General features: G+C 38.6%; 1 protein-coding gene across 1 annotated transcript in view; it reads right to left on the reverse strand.

Annotated features, from left to right (window-relative positions):
• Positions 1-1644: 1644 nt before the first annotated feature.
• The window catches only part of LOC120153823 (pentatricopeptide repeat-containing protein At5g04810, chloroplastic), a 35601-nt gene continuing 17481 nt past the window's right edge, over positions 1645-19764 (reverse strand). Inside the window, 7 exon segments of the mRNA XM_039165692.1 lie at positions 1645-1945; positions 7507-7831; positions 8297-8426; positions 8539-8562; positions 8564-8832; positions 9323-9751; positions 17516-17575. Of these exon segments, the coding sequence (XP_039021623.1) occupies positions 1743-1945; positions 7507-7831; positions 8297-8426; positions 8539-8562; positions 8564-8832; positions 9323-9751; positions 17516-17575 (1440 nt within the window). The 3' untranslated portion in view covers positions 1645-1742.

Raw genomic sequence — 19764 nt, forward strand, 5'->3', positions numbered from 1 at the left:
TTGTTGTCCAGTTGAGTCGTAGATTTATTTTAAAGTTGGTCTATATTATTTTGAAATGTAAATATTTATTTTGGGAACTCCCATTGTAAAATTATTTATATGCTTATGGGTGTTTTTTTTATGAAAAGGGTTTTCAAAATAGTCAATTTTAAGTAAAAGAAATGAGAAAAAGTTTGGTTAGCCACTTCGGTGGTTTCGTATAGCACTCCGATTGGTCGATTGTGTGTCGTACTGGTTTAGGGTGTTACATATGGATTTAAAATTTATATTAAATTCATAGTCCTTTTGACTATTGTAAATTAAAATATAATTTTTAATTTGAATATTAGTAGAATAATTATTCTTTTAATAAGTCAATTTAAAAAGATATTTGTTATCTTTTTTAATTTTGAATATTAAAATATAATTATATAATTTTGTATATTTCAAATTAAAATAATATATGTTTAAGTTTTAATAATAAAAGGAGTTTACAATTTGATCATTGCAAATTAAATATATTATTTAATTTGAATATTAGTAGGATAATTACTTTTTGAATATGTTAATTTAAAATTGTATTTGCTATCAACTTCGAACATTAAAGATAATTATATACTTTTGTATATTTCAAATTAAAATAATACTTATTTAAGTTTGAATGGTAAAATGAGTTTTATATTTTGAATAATTATATGTTTAAAATTGAATATTAAAATATATTTGGTTGGATTAAATCTCTTTTTGAAATCCCCTATAAATAGTGAGCAAATATGTTAGATTTTTCACATCTGAGAATTCAAGAACTATCATTCTCTTGAAAAATATTCTCTCGTAAGAAAATATTATTTTTCTTCTTAGTTTTTCGATAATAGTCGAAGGCAATGATCGTTCGTAATCTGTGCAAATGTGCTACTATAGTTGATCATAAGCTTCTCTTGAAAAATATTCTCTCATTAGAAAATATTCTTTTTCTTCTTAGTTTTCCAATGATAATCAAAGGTAATTATCGTTCATAATCTGTGCAAATATGGTACTGTAGCTGATCATAGGTTGTTGTATCCTAGGAGACAGACGACTAACGAACTCGAGCACCAAAAGAGTGGCCGAAAACCTGTCTTAAGGAAATTGTGTAACGACATGCCACAACTAATTCCGATCTCAATTGATCAAAATAAAAGGAGTATTTTTCTCTCTATTTAATTTTGATTTACTTTATGAATTTTAACTTCTTTGTTTGATTTTCTCAGGATTAATTTCGTCTCAGATTGTTACTTCGATCAACAATCTTAAGACAACAAACTCGTTCTATCCCTTTAACTTCTATAATGATATTTATTTATTATTACTTTATATCATTATCGAATTAATGCGCGCTATTTTTTCTAACAATAAACTAAAAAAATTCTAAACATATACTACTTTGTAATAATCTTATACTTTGTAATCATCTAATACTTTGTAATCATATAAGACTATTTAAAAAAGTATCACGTAAAAAATAATTCAAAAGTAATGTCGTTCAACAACCACCTACGGACGGCATGGAAAACATATATAGCACCAAAGCATTTTCTGAAAGAGTAGAAGCAAACCTTTTGAGATATTGCATAGAATGTGTTTACATTAAGTGATCGAGAAATTACTCGTACAAAAATGAAAGCAAAATGTGAGTTAAGGAAATTTTCTAGATAGGAACGATTGTGTATAGGCATAGGACCTGACTGACAATACATAAATCAACAGCAGCTAACTATGATTCATTACCATAATATGTTCAAATCTTCATCATCAAGATCATCATTACCATCAGTTACATTATCAAAATATACATCTTTATCTGCGTCCTCACTTTCGTGTTCATCATTTGTTTCCGAATCAGAATTTGCATCAATTGTATGGTATGCATTCCAATCAGGAGGGAAAGTCTTCTGCATGGCCACTGTAAGCTCTCCACCTGACCTCTCTGATGCAGAGGGATCCGAGACAGATGATGCTGAGCTGTCAGATTGCACCTTAATGGCGATGAGATACCATGAATTGGCAGATCAGCGCAAAGGAGGGAATTGATTGTGACATGTTCCTCATTGTGGTCGTTTTGAGTATGTTTCAGTCTTTTGGCCATAACTTTGGCTATAGGTGTCAGAATCGCACATAAGACCCCAATCTGGAAAGCTCTTTTCGACGCTCACGCTCTCCACATCGAGCTATGCTCCATGTGGCCTTTTTTTCAACCTCAAATTCTGCCATTTTCCCCTCCGAATCACTAGATTTAGATATTTTTTTACTATTTATGGTAATATTTCGATTGTCAATTAGGACGACAATTTAAATCTGATTTAGGCTGGATTTTTTGGAGATTGCTTATTTTATTTCGAATTTCAATTTAGAGTGATTTTCAAGATTTTGTTATTTTTGGCAAAATTCGAATAAAGACGATTTTTGGCTATAACAGTTCGGCTTGTGGACTGATTTTGGCATTGTTTGATTTTATAATATTTTATTAAACCCTAGAGACTTTTTTCTCTAGTTTTTTTGGGCGAATTTTATCTTGTGAATCATCTGTTAGAGCGCCTGTAGGATAATCACTATTCTGTCCGGCGTCAATTGGTGTCAGAGCTTCAACATCTTCCTGGGAAATTTCACCAGTTTCAATGGCTGGAGGTCATGGTCGTCGTGAGCAGGTTCCGAATGAGGAAGCCCAACGCTGTGATCGCAGCGTTCAGGATGTGATGATTGTGGATTTGTAGGGGCAAGTCACAAAATTAACCCAGCACCTGGCGGCGCAGGACTTCAAGGATCGTGAGGCCTCTGATCACGATACCAATTCCACTTTCGAAAACCCATATCACAATCGTCCTCTATTCCGGGAGCACCGTGGTTGGGATGAGCGTCATGGAGACCTCGGTTTTCGGGTCGATCTCTTGAGTTTTCTGGTACGTTACAGGCTGAGGGATTCGTGGATTGGATTAATGAAGTGGAGCATATTTTTGAATATAAGGAAGTCACCGATTGTGTGAAAGTGAAATTGATCGCCATCAAACTCAAGGACAGAGCATCTGCGTGGTGGGAACAGTTGCAACGTTCACGAGAAAGATAGGGCAAGGCCAAGATCACTGATTTGGAGAAGATGAAGAAGAAGATGAAGGGTCACTTCCTTCCCTTCGGCTACACGCAAACCTTGTTTCAGCGACTTCATGCGTTGAGGCAGGGCACACGATCAGTCGATGATTACACGGAGGAGTTTTACCAATTGGTCGCCCGGAACGATTTATCTGAGACTGAGGAGCAAATGGTGGAGGGTATTTGGGGGGTTTACGCCAACCCTTACAAGATGTCCTCAGCCTTCATTCACTGTAGAGTGTTTCAGAAGCTTAGCAGCGTGCACTTGCTGTTGAAAAATAGCAAAATAGAAGACCAGTGATCAGGAACGATCACAACAGTCGGCCAGTTCGTCCTCAGGATTCCCGTCTTGCTCAACAGCCACCGCAGGGTAATTCTAACCCTACTATTAGATGTTTTCGTTGTGGTGAACAAGGGCATAGGGCGACTGATTGCAGGAAGTCTGCTAGTCAAAAGGGTAAAAATTTGTTGATTGAGGAAAACGTGGAAGACGAGACTGAGGAGATTGGCGAACCCGTGTATGACGATGATGAGACTGATGATGTACTGTATGGAGATGGTCATGAGACTCTGATCGTTCGCAAGAGTCTTCTTACTCCCAAGGGCGATTCAGGGGACGATTGGTTGAGAACCAATATTTTCCACACGACCTGCACAGTTGCAGATAAAGTCTGCAAAATGATCATTGACAGTGGCAGTTGTGAGAATGTAGTGTCCGAGGAGGTTGTCCAGAAATTGCAGTTGAAGACGGACCGTCATCCTAAGCCATACAAGCTGTCATAGCTAAATAAAGGCAGTGAGGTAACAGTTGATAGGCGATGCCTCATGTCTTTTTCAATTGGTAGAAAATATTTTGATAATGCCTGGTGTGATGTTGTGTCTATGGATGTGTGTCATATATTGTTGGGTCGACCCTGGCAGTATGATCGCAATGTCATTCATGATGGACGGAAGAATACATATTCCCTTAGCATCAAGGGAAAAAAGATTGTGTTGGCACCCCGGCGGGAAGGACTCACTCCTACCCCATTAACCTATAATACTACTCTGCTTTCTATGTCCAGGTTTTTAGATGAGATTGAGCATGGCGACGTGGTCTATGCCTTACTACCTTGCGAGAAAAATGCAGTAGACGTGGATGCAGATTTACCAGTAGAGGTGCAGAGGCTGCTAGCAGAATTCTCTAACTTGATGCCAGAGGATCTTCCTCCTGGGCTACCACCTATAAGGGATATTCAACATCAAATTGACCTTGTTCCTGGGTCAAGTTTGCAAAATCGACCAGCATATCGCCTTAGTCCCAAGGAGGCTGAAGAGTTGCAGCAACAGGTAGAAGAGTTGTTGGAGAGGGGCTATATCCGAGAGAGTATGAGCCCATGTGCAGTCCCTACTCTGCTAGTGCCAAAGAAAGATAGTTCTTGGCGTATGTGTGTTGACAGCCGAGCGATCATCAGAATTACAGTGAAGTACCGGTTTCCAATTCCCCGTCTAGATGATATGTTGGATCAGCTATCTGGTTTTAAGGTCTTCTCAAAAATTGACCTTAAGAGCGGTTACCACCAAATCAGAATAAGATCTGGAGATTAGTGGAAGACGGCATTTAAAACGCCACAAGGGTTGTATGAGTGGATGGTCATGCCTTTCGGGCTATCCAATGTGCCCAGTACGTTCATGAGATTTATGCATCAGGTTTTGCGGCCTTTTATGGGGAAATTTGTTATAGTTTACTTCGATGATATCCTCGTTTATAGTCCGACATGGACTTCACACTTCGATCACCTCCGTGCTATTTTTGAGATGCTGAAAATGTAGTGCTTGTTTGTCAATCAAAAGAAGTGTTCATTCTTCACTACTTCTGCGACTTTTCTTGGTTTTTTTGTGTCTACTGATGGTGTTCATGCAGATCAGTCAAAGGTAGATGCAGTCTTGGAGTGGCCCAGACCAAGGACCTTACATGACATCCGAAGTTTCCATGGCTTGGCGACTTTTTACCGCCGATTCATTAGAAATTTCAGTACTCTGATCGCCCCTATCACAGAGTGCCTCAAAGGGCGTGATTCCAGTGGTCTGAGGAGGCGGAGGCCAGTTTTCAACTGGTCAGGCAGAATATGACCGAGGCTCCAGTTTTGGCACTTCCAGATTTTGACAAAGTGTTCGTGGTAAATTGTGATGCATCTGGCGTTGGCATTGGTGGTGTTCTGAGTCAGGCAGGTCGTCCGGTTGCTTTTTTCAGTGAAAAACTATCGGGATCAAAGAAAAATTATTCCACTTATGATCTGGAGTTCTATGCCATAGTTCAGTCCTTGAAGCATTGCTGTCACTACCTAGTACATAAGGAGTTTATTCTGTTTACCGATCATGAGGCCTTGAAGTACATCAATGGCCAACATAAGCTGAGTAGACGTCATGCCAAGTGGGTGGCATACTTGCAAGAATTCACTTTTACGCTGAGGCACCAAGCAGGGAGTTTGAACCGCGTCGCAGATGCCCTGAGCTGTCGTACCTTACTTCTCACCACCATGAGTACTAAAGTTGCAGGCTTTGAGACGTTCATAGATATGTATGCAGCTGATCCTTCATTTGGAAGGATATTTCAGTAGGTAACTGAGGGTCACCTTCATGATTTTGTTTTGCATAATGGGTATCTATTTCGTGGATTACAGTTGTGCATTCCAGATTGTTCATTGCGGCAGCAAATTATAAGTGAACTCCATAATGAGGGACACTTTGGCCGAGATAAGACCTTGGCCCTTATCTCTTCTGACTTTTATTGGCCCAAGTTGACTAGTGATGTTATGTGTGCCAGCGGTCTAAGGGAGTTCTCACAAATGCGGTCTTGTACACTCCCTTACCTGTTCCTGAAGCTCCTTGGTTCGATGTCAGCATGGATTTTGTACTAGGCTTACCCCGTACCCAAAGGGCCTCAGATTCTATCTTTGTTGTGGTTGACAGGTTTTCCAAGATGGCTCATTTTGTAGCTTGCAGAAAGACTATGGATGCTGACCGGATTGCCCATCTCTATTTCAAGGAGATTGTGCGTTTACATGGTGTTCCTCGATCCATCACTTCAGATCGTGATACTAAGTTCATCAGTCATTTTTGGAAGAGCCTGTGGGGGAAACTGGGAATGCAATTGAATTTCAGTAGCGCCTACCACCCCCAGACGGATGGCCAGACCGAGGTGGTGAACCAAAGTTTGGGAAACCTTTTGAGGTGTTTGGCAGGAACGAAGCTGAAGCAGTGGGATTTGGCATTGCCTTAGGCAGAATTTGCCTACAACAGATCAAAAAACAGAACCACAGGTTTAAGCCCATTTGAGATTGTCTATAGTCAGAACCCATCCGAGGTGCTGGACTTAGCCCCTATTCCACGTATAGGTCATTTCAGTCCTAAAGCAGATGAGATGGCAAAGTATCTTCGGGGTATCCATGAGCAGGTGAAACAGACCATTCATGAGAGCAATACCAAGTACAAGACTCGGGTCGACAATCATCGTCGTCGGGTACTTTTTGATGTTGGTGATTTTGTTTGGGCTGTATTAACTCGTGATCGTTTTCCTGTTGGTGATTATAATAAGCTTAAGGATCGGAAGATTGGACCTTGTGAGGTCGTGCAGAAGATCAATGATAATGCTTACAGGTTGCGCCTTCCTAGCCACTTGAAGACTTCTGATGTCTTTAATGTGAAGCACCTGAGTCATTGTTTTGTGGATTCTGATGACACTACTCTGAACTCGAGGACGAGTTCTTTCCAACCTGGGGTGATTGATGCAAGGGGATCCGAGACAGATGATGCTGAGCTGTCAGATTGCACATTGATGGCACTGAGATACCATTAATTGGCAGATCAGCGCAAAGGCGGGAATTGATTGTGACATGTTCCTCATTGGGGTCGTTTTGAGTATGTTTCAGTTTTTTTGCCATAACTTTGGCTACAGGTGTCAGAATCGCGCATAAGACCCCAATCCGGAAAGCTCTTTTCGATGCGCACGCTCTCCACATCGAGCTATGCTCCATGTGTCCTTTTTTTCAACCTCAAATTCTGCCATTTTCCCCTCCGAATCACTAGATTTAGATATTTTTTACTATTTATGGTAATATTTCGATTGTCAATTAGGACGTCAATTTAAATCCGATTTAGGCCAGATTTTTTGGAGATTGCTTATTTTATTTCGAATTTCAATTTAGAGTGATTTTCGGGATTTTGCTATTTTTGGCAAAATTCGAATAAAGACGATTTTTGGCTATAACAGTCCGGCTTGTGGACTGATTTTGACATTGTTTGATTTTATAATATTTTATTAAACCCTAGAGACTTTTTTCTTTGGTTTTTTTGGGCGAATTTTCTCTTGTGAATCATCTGTTGGAGCGCCTGTAGGATAATCACTATTCTGTCCGGCGTCACTCTCAATCTTTCGTAAACACTTTGACCAGTGAACTGCAGTTCCCATATCAACAGTCAAACCAGACTCAATCATCTCTCAACAAACGGACAACACTCCCGAGTAAACATATGCCTCAGCGACAGTAGCCCTCGATAGAAGTGATGTCATTAAGCAATGGTATACAGCTTTGTCTGGTTTCAAACCGGTCAGTTTCATCTCTTCAAAGCATTTCAAGGCCTTCTCCGGAAGAGAAGCGCGTGCCCATCCGTGAATAAGTGTTGTATAGGTTTTGACATTTGGTTTTACTCCAATAGCATCCATTTCATGGATTGTATTCATTGCTCTCTGGTAAACAAATGTCAAAATAAGAATTTACTGCTGAAGATAACATGGACATTGATGGACAGGAAACACTCGAGCTCATTTATAATGAAAATAGTGCCGAAAATAAAATTAACAAGTTCCATCAAATCTTTCTAGTGAGAAATTTAGCACAAATGAGGTTGAATTCAGACTCCTCCGACCTCCAAACCATACAAACGAACAAGTGCACCACAACAAAATTATAATCCAGTAAGATGTAAACAGCTAAAGACTATTAAAACGAACTCATCTTGCTCCGAAAAGACCGGACTAAATCCTAAAACCGCCATATATTAAAGCATTTTAGTGTAATTATACCTAAGCAATGGAATGACTACAGAATCTCATTCCAAATAGATTACAAAGTTTACAATTTTCAACCATATATGCTACCAATGCATGACGTAATACGAACTACAGTTTGAGAATACTGATCAAGATACATACCAGCATGTCTCCAGCTTTGCAACAGGCATTTATGAAAGATGTATAAGTATGGATATCAGACTGAACCCCTTCTTGTTTCATTTGCTGCATCAAGTCAGCTGCCTCCCAAACATCACCTCTCCTAGCCCATCTAAAGAAAGAAAGAGATTGAAATAAGTGAAAACTAAAAGCAGGCTAAAAGAGAATATTAAGACGGTGTTTTAGTAAATTAGCGATGCACAGAAGTTAGTGAATGTCCAAACCCATCGATTAAAATGTTGTAGACAGGTGTTTCTTGGAATATTTTGAGTGGCCATCTGTTTTGTGGCAGCTAGAGCACTTTGCATCCTTCCAGACTTGCAGCATGCTTTCAGAAGAGCTTCATATGTATAGACGTCTATCTCAAGGCCCTCATTTCTCAATTTTGAAAAATACTCAAAGGCTTTTCCAGTATCTCCCAATGAAGCATACCCATGCATGATGGTTGTGTATGTGTGTTCATTTGGACTTATGCCAGCCAAAGTCATCTCATCCAATATTTCAACAGCTTTTTTCATCTGTGAAAATCAATTCAAAGTTCAAGCATTATGTTCACAGTATCAATAGATCTTAGGCAAAAGGATGAGATGTCTTAAAAAGAATACTGCAATAGATACGACTTGAAACTAAGATTTTGAGGTCTCCAGTCTGAAGATTGAGGGAGGGAAAGTAAGGTTCATGGAATGGCAAAAAGTTCTCTCCCATTGCCTAATCCAATGCCTAAGAAATCCCCATGTATATTAAAAATAAAGGAATGAAAAATAGATATTCCATTGGCCATATTTCCTCTTGGCATTATCATGTATAAAACAGGTATTTACCGGTCTACTGAAAATGTTCTACATCCAATGACTCCGTGAACCAAATGGACTACCCAGAGGATGAATTATCAGCATTAATTCTGTTAAAAAAAGGAATACTAGACTAATGAGACAAAAATTCATGATATAAACAAATGTGCCTCTAGAATTGCTGGTGCACATATCAACGTACTACATATCATTATACCTGAAGTTTTTCAGTAAGGCCAAGAATCAAAGCGTTGAAAGTGTGGACAGTTGGAATGCAACCACTCCTCCTCATCATATCAAAAACTTCCAAGGCTCTTCTCATTTCCCCAGCTCTTGCAAAACCGTGTATAATAGGCATAAATGTATGCGTAGTAGGTAGATGCCTCTCCTTATGCATCTCCTTTACGGTATGAATAGCACGATCCATGTTGCCCATCCCACAAAATGCTCGGATCATATTATTATACAGTACTACATCAGGCTTCAAACCATCTTTGACCAGATCCTCAAAAATTGCAAAAGCATTGGCCCAATCTTTTATTTTCAAATATCCATTGATCAACATGGAATAAGTCATGATGTTATGCTTTATGCCATCACATTCCATCATTTTGCTAACTTCTAAAGCTTTGAAGACTTTTCCAATCTGGAAACCAAATACATAGGAAGATAATCAGTTCAGAGAAGTACTGACAAGTGTATTCCACAATAATAAGGGGTCAAAAAGACATCCCCAATTTGAAAATTTATATACAGTAATGAAACAAGATTATATACATAGTAATTCATAACCTTCAATTTGTCAGTATAGATGTTTAATGGGAAGTAATAGGCTGACACACAATGTGTAATATTGTATGGCAGTGGTTCTACACTGTTAGATTTTACTAAGCAGTAGATTAATCAAATGATAAAAAAGAATTTTTGTTTTGTTTTGATATCCTTGCCATCAATGGGGTACGTGGAAAAAGTCTGAAAAAGCTTCTGCAAACAGTAGCTTACTTTCTTGAATAATAACAATGAGGAGCACTTAGAAAATAATTTCTTTTAACTGTTAAATACACCAAATAATATTTATGTCCCTTAAGAGAATGAGTGCTAGAGAGAGAGTGGGTGAGAGAGAGAGTGACATAGGTTTTCAATCTTTCGACGAGGATTGGACGGTGTTTGTGGATAACCTGAGTAAGAGAGTCACTTGGAGAACAATTAAGAAAATTTTTCAACAACAGGGTCGTGTAGTGCGTGTTTACATTCCGGGTAGCTCTAACAAGCCGAATTATAGAAATCACACGTTTGCTTTCGTTAAGTTTGAGAAGGAGGAAGGTTTGAAGAAGGCGGTAGCAAATGTCAATGGTATTTGGATAGACGGAAAGAAAGTGTCAGTCGGGGCATCTAAGTATCAGAAGCAGAGGTTTAGGCAAGCTGGTAGTAGGAATTGTAATAGGGAAGAAGATACGTTGAATAAGGGAGTGAACTGGAGGAGAAGAGTTGGAAATGAGTCTTTCAGTTGATTGAGAGATGAAAGATCATATAAGGACGCGTTAGTCTCTGATGGTGGGCGGAGGGAAGTTTCGGTGAGTAAAGAGAATAGGGAGTGGCTTCCCAGAAAGGATGTAGTGATGAGAAACTTGTGGGAGATGCATATCCCATCCGATGAATCGGATTGGGTGAAAAGATCATTGACAGGGATTGTCAAAACCCATTTCGATATGGAAATAGTGCTGAAGGGGTTGGCTAGTGACGGGATCAAGGTCAAAGTAGCCAAATGAGGTTATGCATGGAACTCATGCATTTTAACCTTTGGTTCGGTGGATGAACTAAAGGAGGCGTGGTCGAGCAGACTGGAGGAATTGTCATTTTGGTTTGAATGGCTTCATCCGATTTTGAACGAGGAAGGTGTTCCGATGGCCTTTTGTTCGGTTGAATTAGTTGGAGTCCCTTTATTATGTTGGAATGTTTCCTTTCTGGAAAAACTTGTTTCAAGGTGAGGGAAGCTGATTTGTATTCATGATTCGACGGTTAGAAGAGAGGATATAGCGGTTGCAAGGGCACTGTTGAGGGTGGCCAGTCCATTTGATATACCGGAAACTGTTACATTGGGATCTTATGGGAGATCTTTTAAGGTCAAAATTATTGTGGGGTCGGTTAGTATTAAAAAGAAAGGTTTTTCAATTGAAAATTCAGTGGTGGCCGGCGATGATGTATACAGTGAAGCCGCACTATCAGAGAAGGAAGAAGATCGGTGTTCAGGGGGTAGGTAGATTAGACTTGTTAGCTGATGATACTAGGGGAAGAAAAGCCAAGTGGTTGGCAGGTGATGATTGTACAGCTGTGTCTGGTGGCAGTGGGGGTCAGCATTTAATGAGGCAGGTAGGAGAAAGTCAACCTAGTGGAGAAAGTCAACCTAGTGGAGAAAGGGTGTCAAAATTTTCAGAAGAAATTTTTAATTTTAAAGAGGATTATCAGGGTCTTGGGTTGAGGAATAGTTTTTTAAAAGGTAGTGAGAAAGCCCAATCAGATGACTGGAGTGAGCCCATCTCTAAAAATCCTAGAATCTCACCGACTAGGCCAGCTGTTAATTTAATTAAATTGGGTTATGGTAAACAGAAAGAATTTCGGGTGGAGATACAAGGAGAGCTGCAACAAACAGTTTTAGTTGAATCAAATTTGCAAAATTTGGTTCCTGCTAGGCCTGACTGTAACTCAAAAGGGATTGATGGAGGGTCCAATGACATATTACAGTCTCAGTGTAGAGGGAATTCAAAAAAAAATCAAATATGGAAGCGTTAGAGAAAGTAGTAGAATTGGATAAAGAAGTCAGAAGTGTGGAAGAAACAGAGGTGGAAAGAGAAGCAATATCAGTTTAACCGGTTAACAATCAGGTGTTGGGATACAATAAGGAGTCCTTTTCAAATGGTCTAAGGAGTTGGAGTCGTTTGGATCACTTGTCTAGAAGTTTGTACCTTAGAAATGCCTCGGTTGGAAGGTGGAATAGAGGAACTTGTTCTAGAGTGTATAGAAGATCTAGAAAAAGAAAATTTTGGTATAATCCGAATAGTGAGGAAGGGGCATTGCAAACTATGGTGTTGACTGATCAAAACAGGAATATACTAAATCATATTTCGAGTAGTCTTTCTGTTCCAACTATCTTAGAGGAAGGATCCACATTTATTGATGACGAAGGTGGTGTTCTTCAGAATCCTGCAGTGGACCAATTACAGCAGCCTCGGAGTGTAGAAGAAATTTTAAAAGGAGGCCAGTGTGGATTAGTGGCAGGGAATGAGAGTAGAAGAAAGATAAGGTTCTTGATTAGGGAAGCTCTGGAAGTGGCTAGTTGCCCTACTGTCTCGTCTTCAACTTTTTCGATGTTCTTGGAGGAGGCTTTGGCTACATGGGAAGTTAGTAAAATATTGGGGATTTCATTTAAAGAGGGGAAAAAGGCCTTTTTGGAAAAAAATTATAAATCTAGAGGAAGGTTTGGTCGAAAGTAGGAAAGGGTTGGAATCGGGGGAATATGTCCCTCTTTGTTTGTTTTGCTTTGAGGCCTTTGGTTGTAAATTTATCTTTATGATGAAGATTAATATTATTTCGTGGAATGTAAGAGGTATTGGAAAGAAGGAAAAATCCAGAGCTATTGCTAATATGGTCAAGAAGAACAAGCCGTGCATTCTCCTCATTCAAGAAACTAAGCTAGAGAAATGTACTTGGGCTCTTAGGAGAAGGATAGGGGGAGGATTTCTTAAAGGAGGAATTTTTTTTCCAGTTGTGGGGTCTGCAGGTGGATTAATGGTTTTGTTGAATGATAATGAATTTGAAGTTTCCTACAGCCACTTAAGAGACAGATTCATAGCAGTTTTTGGGAAGTTTAGGAATTCTAGTGAAGAATGTGTGGTTGTTAATGTTTATGGTCCATCCATTGAATCTGAAAATGATGAATATTTTAGGGAGTTGTTGCTGTTCAAACTTTGTCAGTTTGCATTGGGGGAGATTTTAATGTTTACCTTGATCCGACAGAGAAGTTGAGCAAGTCTCAAAACTGTCATTCTATAGATATTCTAAGAAATTTCATGAACCAAACTAATTTTCTTGATATTCCTCTGGTGGGAGAAAGGTTTACTTGGTGAAACAATAGAGAAGCTTCTACTTGGGTCAGACTCGACAGGTTCTTAATTTCAGGGAAGTTTCTTATCTGTTATCTGAATGTAGCACCAAGTTTACTACCTAGGTCCTTATCTGATCATAATCCAGTTTTATTGGAGGAAAAATCTATAGACTGGGGTCTCAAACCTTTCAGATTTTTTAATTATCTATTAGAGGAAAGCTTTAAGGACTTGGTTAAATCTTCCTTGGATGACTGGAGAGTGAGAAAGAAGACAATGAACAAAAAAATCAATCAGAAACTGGTCTGGCAGAAAATTTTATGGGATTTCTGAGTCAATTTTAGAATTGGAATTGAAAATTAACGATCTAGAATTCAAGGCACAAGGTGGTAGTTTTTCTCATAAGGAGTGGGGCCAGATGATGCAGTTCATATCGAAACTTTGGAGGTTGTATAGGATTGAATAAAATATTTGGTTTCAGAAGTCGAGGAAGAGATGGATTAAAGATGGAGACATAAATACACGATTTTTTCATTTGTCTGCGCTGAACAAAAGTAAAAGAAATGAAATTCGGAGCTTCAAGATTAATGGAGTTGTTGTCTCAGATCTTTACACGATTAAGTTACATATTTCGGATTTTTTCAAGAACGCATATAATTCCAAATCAACAATGGAAGTGGAGGATTTATTTCTGGATTTTGCAAAGCTGACAAGGGACCAGTCTTCAAAGCTAAAGGAGCATTTTTTAGAACAGGAAATATGGCAAGCTATAACATCGTCGGACAGTTCTAAAGCTCTAGGTCCGGATGGTTTCACGATGGGATTCTTTAAGAAATACTGGCCCAATTTAAAGGAGTACGTAATGAAATTTTTTGAGGATTTCTACTTTGGAAGGAAATGGGAGCACGGGGTAAACCATGCTTTTATCACGCTTATTCCGAAGAAGCTTAATCCGGATAGTGTAGAGGACTTTAGACCAATCAGTCTTGTAGGAAGTTTGTATAAGATCCTCTCTAAAGTTTTATCTAAGAGGTTGATTTGCTGTGTTGGGGGATATTATCAATCAGTCCCAGTTTGCTTTTATACCGGGGAGACAATTGTTAGATTGTGCTTTCATCGCAAATGAAGGGATTGATTATTGGAGAAAACAAGGGTTACAAGGGGTTGTTCTAAAAGTTGATTTTCATAGGGCTTATGACTCGGTTGAATAACCAAATTTAGTCAGAGCTATGTCAGAGATGGGATTTGGTAATAGATGGTCCTCATGGATTTCTCAGTGCATTTCTTCAGCCTCAATTTCGGTCCTTGTTAATGGTTCTCCTTCGGAAGAGTTTCCTATGGCTAAAGGATTAAGACAAGGTTGCAGTCTCTCTCCACTGTTGTTTAACATAGCTGGTGAGCTGCTTCATTTGATGTTGTCTAAAGAAATAGACAAGGGTTTTTTTCAAGGTTTTGTATTAGGGAATTCTAAAAATTCTATTCGGCTGTCTCATCTTCAGTTTGCCGATGACTTAATAATTTTTTGTCAAGCTTCTATCTCCCAGATTAAAAATGTTAAAAGAGTGTTGAGGATTTTCAGTATTATGGCAGGGTTACATCTAAACCAAAAGAAGAGCAAATTGTTTGGAATTATCGTGGTTGACGCAATTTTAACAGATTGGGCAGTAGTAGTGGGTTGTTCAGTTGGTTTCTTCCCCACAGATTATTTGGGACTTCCCCTAGGTGTTAAGAAAAATTCAGAGGCCTTATGAGATCCAGTCTTTAAGAACTTTAGTTCCACACTTTCTGGGAGAAAACCTTCTTCTCTATCATTGGCTGGTAGGACAGTATTATTGAAGTCGGTATTAACGTCCTCACCAATTTTTTTCTTATCACTTTTTAAAATGACATGCAAAATTGGTAAGAAGTTGAATTCATTAATGGCTAATTTCCTATGGGGTGATAAGGAGAAAAAGAGGAAGATACATTGGGTGAATTAGAGTACAGTGCATAGGCCCTTGAACTGTGGTGGTCTCGGTGTTCTTGATCTGAATCTTACTAATCGGGCTCTACTGGGAAAATGGGTGTGGAAATTTGCCAATGAAAAAAATTCCTTATGGAAAAGTGTGTTGTGTAGCAAACATAAGGTTAGTTGCAACACCATGTCTATTAGGAAGGTTACTTCTACCCAATCTTCTTGGATTTTGAGAGGTATTGCTAATAATTTCTTGAAGAACGATTCGGGGGGTGCTTGTCTCAGATCACATTCGAAGTTACAAGTGGGAAATGGAAAGTCCATTTCTTTTTGGAATGATGTATGGATAGATGAGTTTCCTTTAATAAATTTATTCCCTAGAATCTTTGCCCTATCTCCTAACAAATGGGGGAAGGTTGCTGAGTTTGGCAGCTTTGAATTGAACGGTTGGGTGTGGAATATTCAAACCAGAAGGAATTTGTGTGATTGGGAATTGGATCAATGGATGGATTTGATGCCAAAACTTATGGATATTAAATTGTCATATTCAATAGAAGACTTTCTAACTTGGTCTACAAATGGTGATGGACTGTTTTCAGTTAAATCTTACAGAAGTATCCTCGGTAATGTGTATGGGGCTAGTGATATGTGGTTAAAAGGGGTATTGTTGGGATTGTCTCCACCTCGTGTGGAATATTTTCTTTGGCAACTAGCTCATCAGAAAGTGGCAGTCATATCAGAGTTGGTCAAGAGAGGATTGGATATAGGTGATGATATTCTCTGTTCCTTTTATAAGAAACAGAGGAATCAGCGCATCACTTATTTATTTCGTGTTAGTAATCTGGGAATTATGGAATAAAATAGTTAACTTTTGGGATTTATCCGTAGTTCTACCACAAGACCCTCCTTCTCTACTTAGATCATGGGGTGAGTTGAGGGTGAACTCGTTGATTTGGAAATTTACACCGGGAGTCATATTATGGTCTATCTGGAAAGTTAGGAATGCAATGGTGTTTGAAGGGTCATCTCTTGACAGATTGTCTCTGTTTTTCATTGTTAGATTCAGGTTATACAAATGGTTCCTAGCCAAGTTCCCAAAGTTCCCTATACAGGAGGATGTGTTGATTGGTGACCCATCTCTTGCAGATGGTATTTCAGTTCCTAAACCTAAAGATTGTCATGTGATTCGTTGGCTTCCCCCTGTAGACTTTTTAAAGATAAATGTTGATGGAGCTGTAAGGTTAGATGGTTCGGATGGAGGGATTAGAGGTATTCTAAGAGATTGGAATAAATTTACTCTTCTGACTTTTTCAGAGAATGTTGGTCAAGGGCCTCATCTGGTTGCAGAATTAAAGGCTATAAAAAGAGGCATTGAATTCTTTTTGTCTTCACGTTGGGTTTCTGTTGGTAGGTTGATTGTTGAGAGTGACTGTAAGTCGGCAGTGGAATGGATTCATGCTCCGTATTTGGCTCCTATTTTTTTCTCACCTTTAGTTAAACAGATTTCGACACTCATCTCAGATAAGGTGCAATCAGTTAGGTTGATTCCAAAGGCGTGTAATGGGGAGGTATACAGTTTAGCAAAGAAAGGGATTGGTTGATTGTCAGGTTTTATATGTGGTTTATTCTGTTTCAGAGAGCAGGTTTCTATGGTTGGAGGAGTTTTTAAGTTTTATGTAATGCAGTTTGGTGTAATTGTTAAATCTTATGTAATTTCTTATTATTAATAAAAAAATTTAATGCACTCTTTTCCTCCTTCCGCTGATTAAAGAGCTTTCATTCAAGCTCTATTAATCAAGAAGGGGGGTTTTTAACGAGGCCTTCAATTCCTATAAAAAAAATTAAATACACCAAACAGAGAAACATAGTATAAGAGGCGTATACTCTTGGTACAATACTAATCATTTTCTCATTTGATTAAATAAAACAAGTGATGCGTTTATCATTTTTTTATGCACCTATCTACAATAGATGCTTAAATATAACACATCATGGAGAAAACAGAGAAAAAATACACAGCAGAGAGCAGACAATCTAAAATATTTTAACATAAAATCGCTCCAATTAGTATATTTAAATACTACATCCAATGTTTAATATTATGTACTCCAAAAGGATTCTAATAGCTGTAATATACCACACCAAAGTGGATATGAAGCCTAGAAACTATATTTAGGAAAAACCATCATGAATAAGTTTCATCCTACAAGAAATCACAAGATAATTCACTGTAAGAAACTATAAGCAAGAACATTCACTATAAGAAGAAGAAAACACCATACAAAGGGAGTTTGAGGGAGTGCAGACAATAGGGAAGCAATCATATAAGAAAAAGGTAAAAAATAAAAATCCTTGCCTTAGAGTAAAGGTTAATTAGGCATCCATAGCTGATGACTGAGAGAGCGAATCCACATTCCTGTAGCAAATTCCAAGGGAAATATAACATTGAGAAGATGTATAGTTGGTATAGCAAGTTCTAAATAAATACTACATGTAATTAGCCTTTTTTTATAAAGAATTTACACCCTTCAACCACTCAGAAATAAATTTAGTAACTAAGATTGTCTCCATTAAATCACATAAATCAATGAAAGTCAAATTATTTTGGGAAATTATGTGTTTGTTATTATTATTTTTTGGGGTGGGAGCTGGTGTGTGGAGGGGGTATTCTATGCGTTTGGGTGAGATTGACAAGATGCTTATATGTGGTTAATGTATTGGATACATGGTGAGTGATCATTCTATGCTTTGAAGTCGAGAATACCTGAGTTAAAAGAAAACAAACAAAAAAAAGGTTGATAAGTAGCGTTATTGTTAGTTGTACGATTAAATATATTTCCTAGATTAATTCTAATTCTAATCCTAATAATTAGCATATTGGATTAGAGTAAGACTTTACAAGGTAGTCTAGTTCTAGTAGTAAACTAACTCCATGAATTGTATAAAAGCAGGCATGTACTCTCGTGAATTCAATAACAGTTGTCAAGAGATTTATTTTCTTCCTATTTTCTAGCTTTTACGGTAATTTACATGGTACAGTTGCCGGCGTCGATCCTAAATTTACTCCTGCCACCGTGTGACAAACCTCCAAATAGCAGCGCTCATTCGTTGCAGCGGCAGTACTTCCCGTTTATTACGGCCATTCGATAAGACCCATCCGCTTCCGCCGCTGTTTGGTAACTCTCTGGCCAACCCTGTCTCCTCACCGCACAACCCGTATGATCCTCATTGTAGCGCCAATCTCCTCAATTCTCCTATCGCCACTTACAGCAGTATCTCGGAGTCAACCATGACCGCTGCTAACTCCTCGGATGATATCTCAGATATTCTCTCTCCCTCGCCTCATTCGATTTTTACCGAGAATTCTTCTGCCTCTATCACTTGTCACCGGTTAAATGGTGACAATTACATCCCTTGGTCCAAATCAGTTTGCCTCTACATCACCAGCCGTCGCAAGCAGTATCTTCTCTCGGAGTCCACACCAATACCCGCTGTCAATGATCTCGGATAATTGGCTTAGTGAAAATACCGTGGTGATGTCATGGCTCATCAACTCCATGACCCCGGAGGTAGGTTAATATTTTTTGCTCTATGAAACAGCTGCTAAAATATGGAGCGTTGCCAAGGTTACAGATTCCAATATGGAAAATTCAGTTGCCCTGTTCGGGATTGAATGTCAGATTGCTAATCTGAAGCAGGACAATATGAATGTCACCCAATATTTTACTCTTATGTCCTGATTATGGCAACAACTGGATTTATTCGAATCTCACACATGGAGATGTTTGGATGATGCGCAATTGTTTAAACAAATTGTGGAAAAAGGTCAAATATTTCAATTCTTATCCGGGTTGCATCGAGATCCTGACAAAGTTCGAGGAAGAATTTTAGGCCTTAAACCTCTTCCTTCAATTCAGGAGGCAATTTCTAAAGTCATACGAGAAGAGTGTCGACGCACACTAATGCTTCTGGATCCTGTATCCACTGAAGGATCTACATTACTTAATCTCAGAACAATTCTCGTCTTAAGAAGGGTCGACCATGGTGTGATTACTGTAAGGTTGGACATGTGAGAGACACTTTTTGGAAACTACACGACAAACCAACTAATGGAAAATCTTCCAAGCAACAGTCACAGTGCGATGCTCAGGAAAATTGTGCTCTGTCTACTGCAGGAAGCTCGTTTACCACAAAACAAATAGAAGAACTGTAAAAACTCTTTGGTCAATTACATCCATATGCACTAACATCATCCTCTTCTGCAGTTAGCGTTTCCTTTGCTACTTTGGCTCACAAATCTAACACTCCTATATGGATTGTGGATTCTGGTGCAAGTGATTATATGACAGGCGATCCTCAGCTTTCTTAATCATTCAATGAAGACTCATCTATTTCTCATATTTAGACAGCAGATGGTTCCCTTTCGCGTGTTGTTGGATATAGGACTGTTAGGATTAATCCGAACATCCTCCTATCTTGTGTTCTTTATGCTCCAAATCTTTGTGGGGGACTTTACCTACTTCCGATAATCATCAAACAACATATCCTTCCAGTCTTGCATCATAAACCTCCTTGGTAGATACTTCCACCGACATTATGTTATTG

Source organism: Hibiscus syriacus, unplaced genomic scaffold, assembly GCF_006381635.1.
Source record: "Hibiscus syriacus cultivar Baekdansim isolate YM2019G1 unplaced genomic scaffold, ASM638163v2 tig00111105_pilon, whole genome shotgun sequence".
NCBI classification, from domain to species: Eukaryota; Viridiplantae; Streptophyta; class Magnoliopsida; order Malvales; family Malvaceae; genus Hibiscus; species Hibiscus syriacus.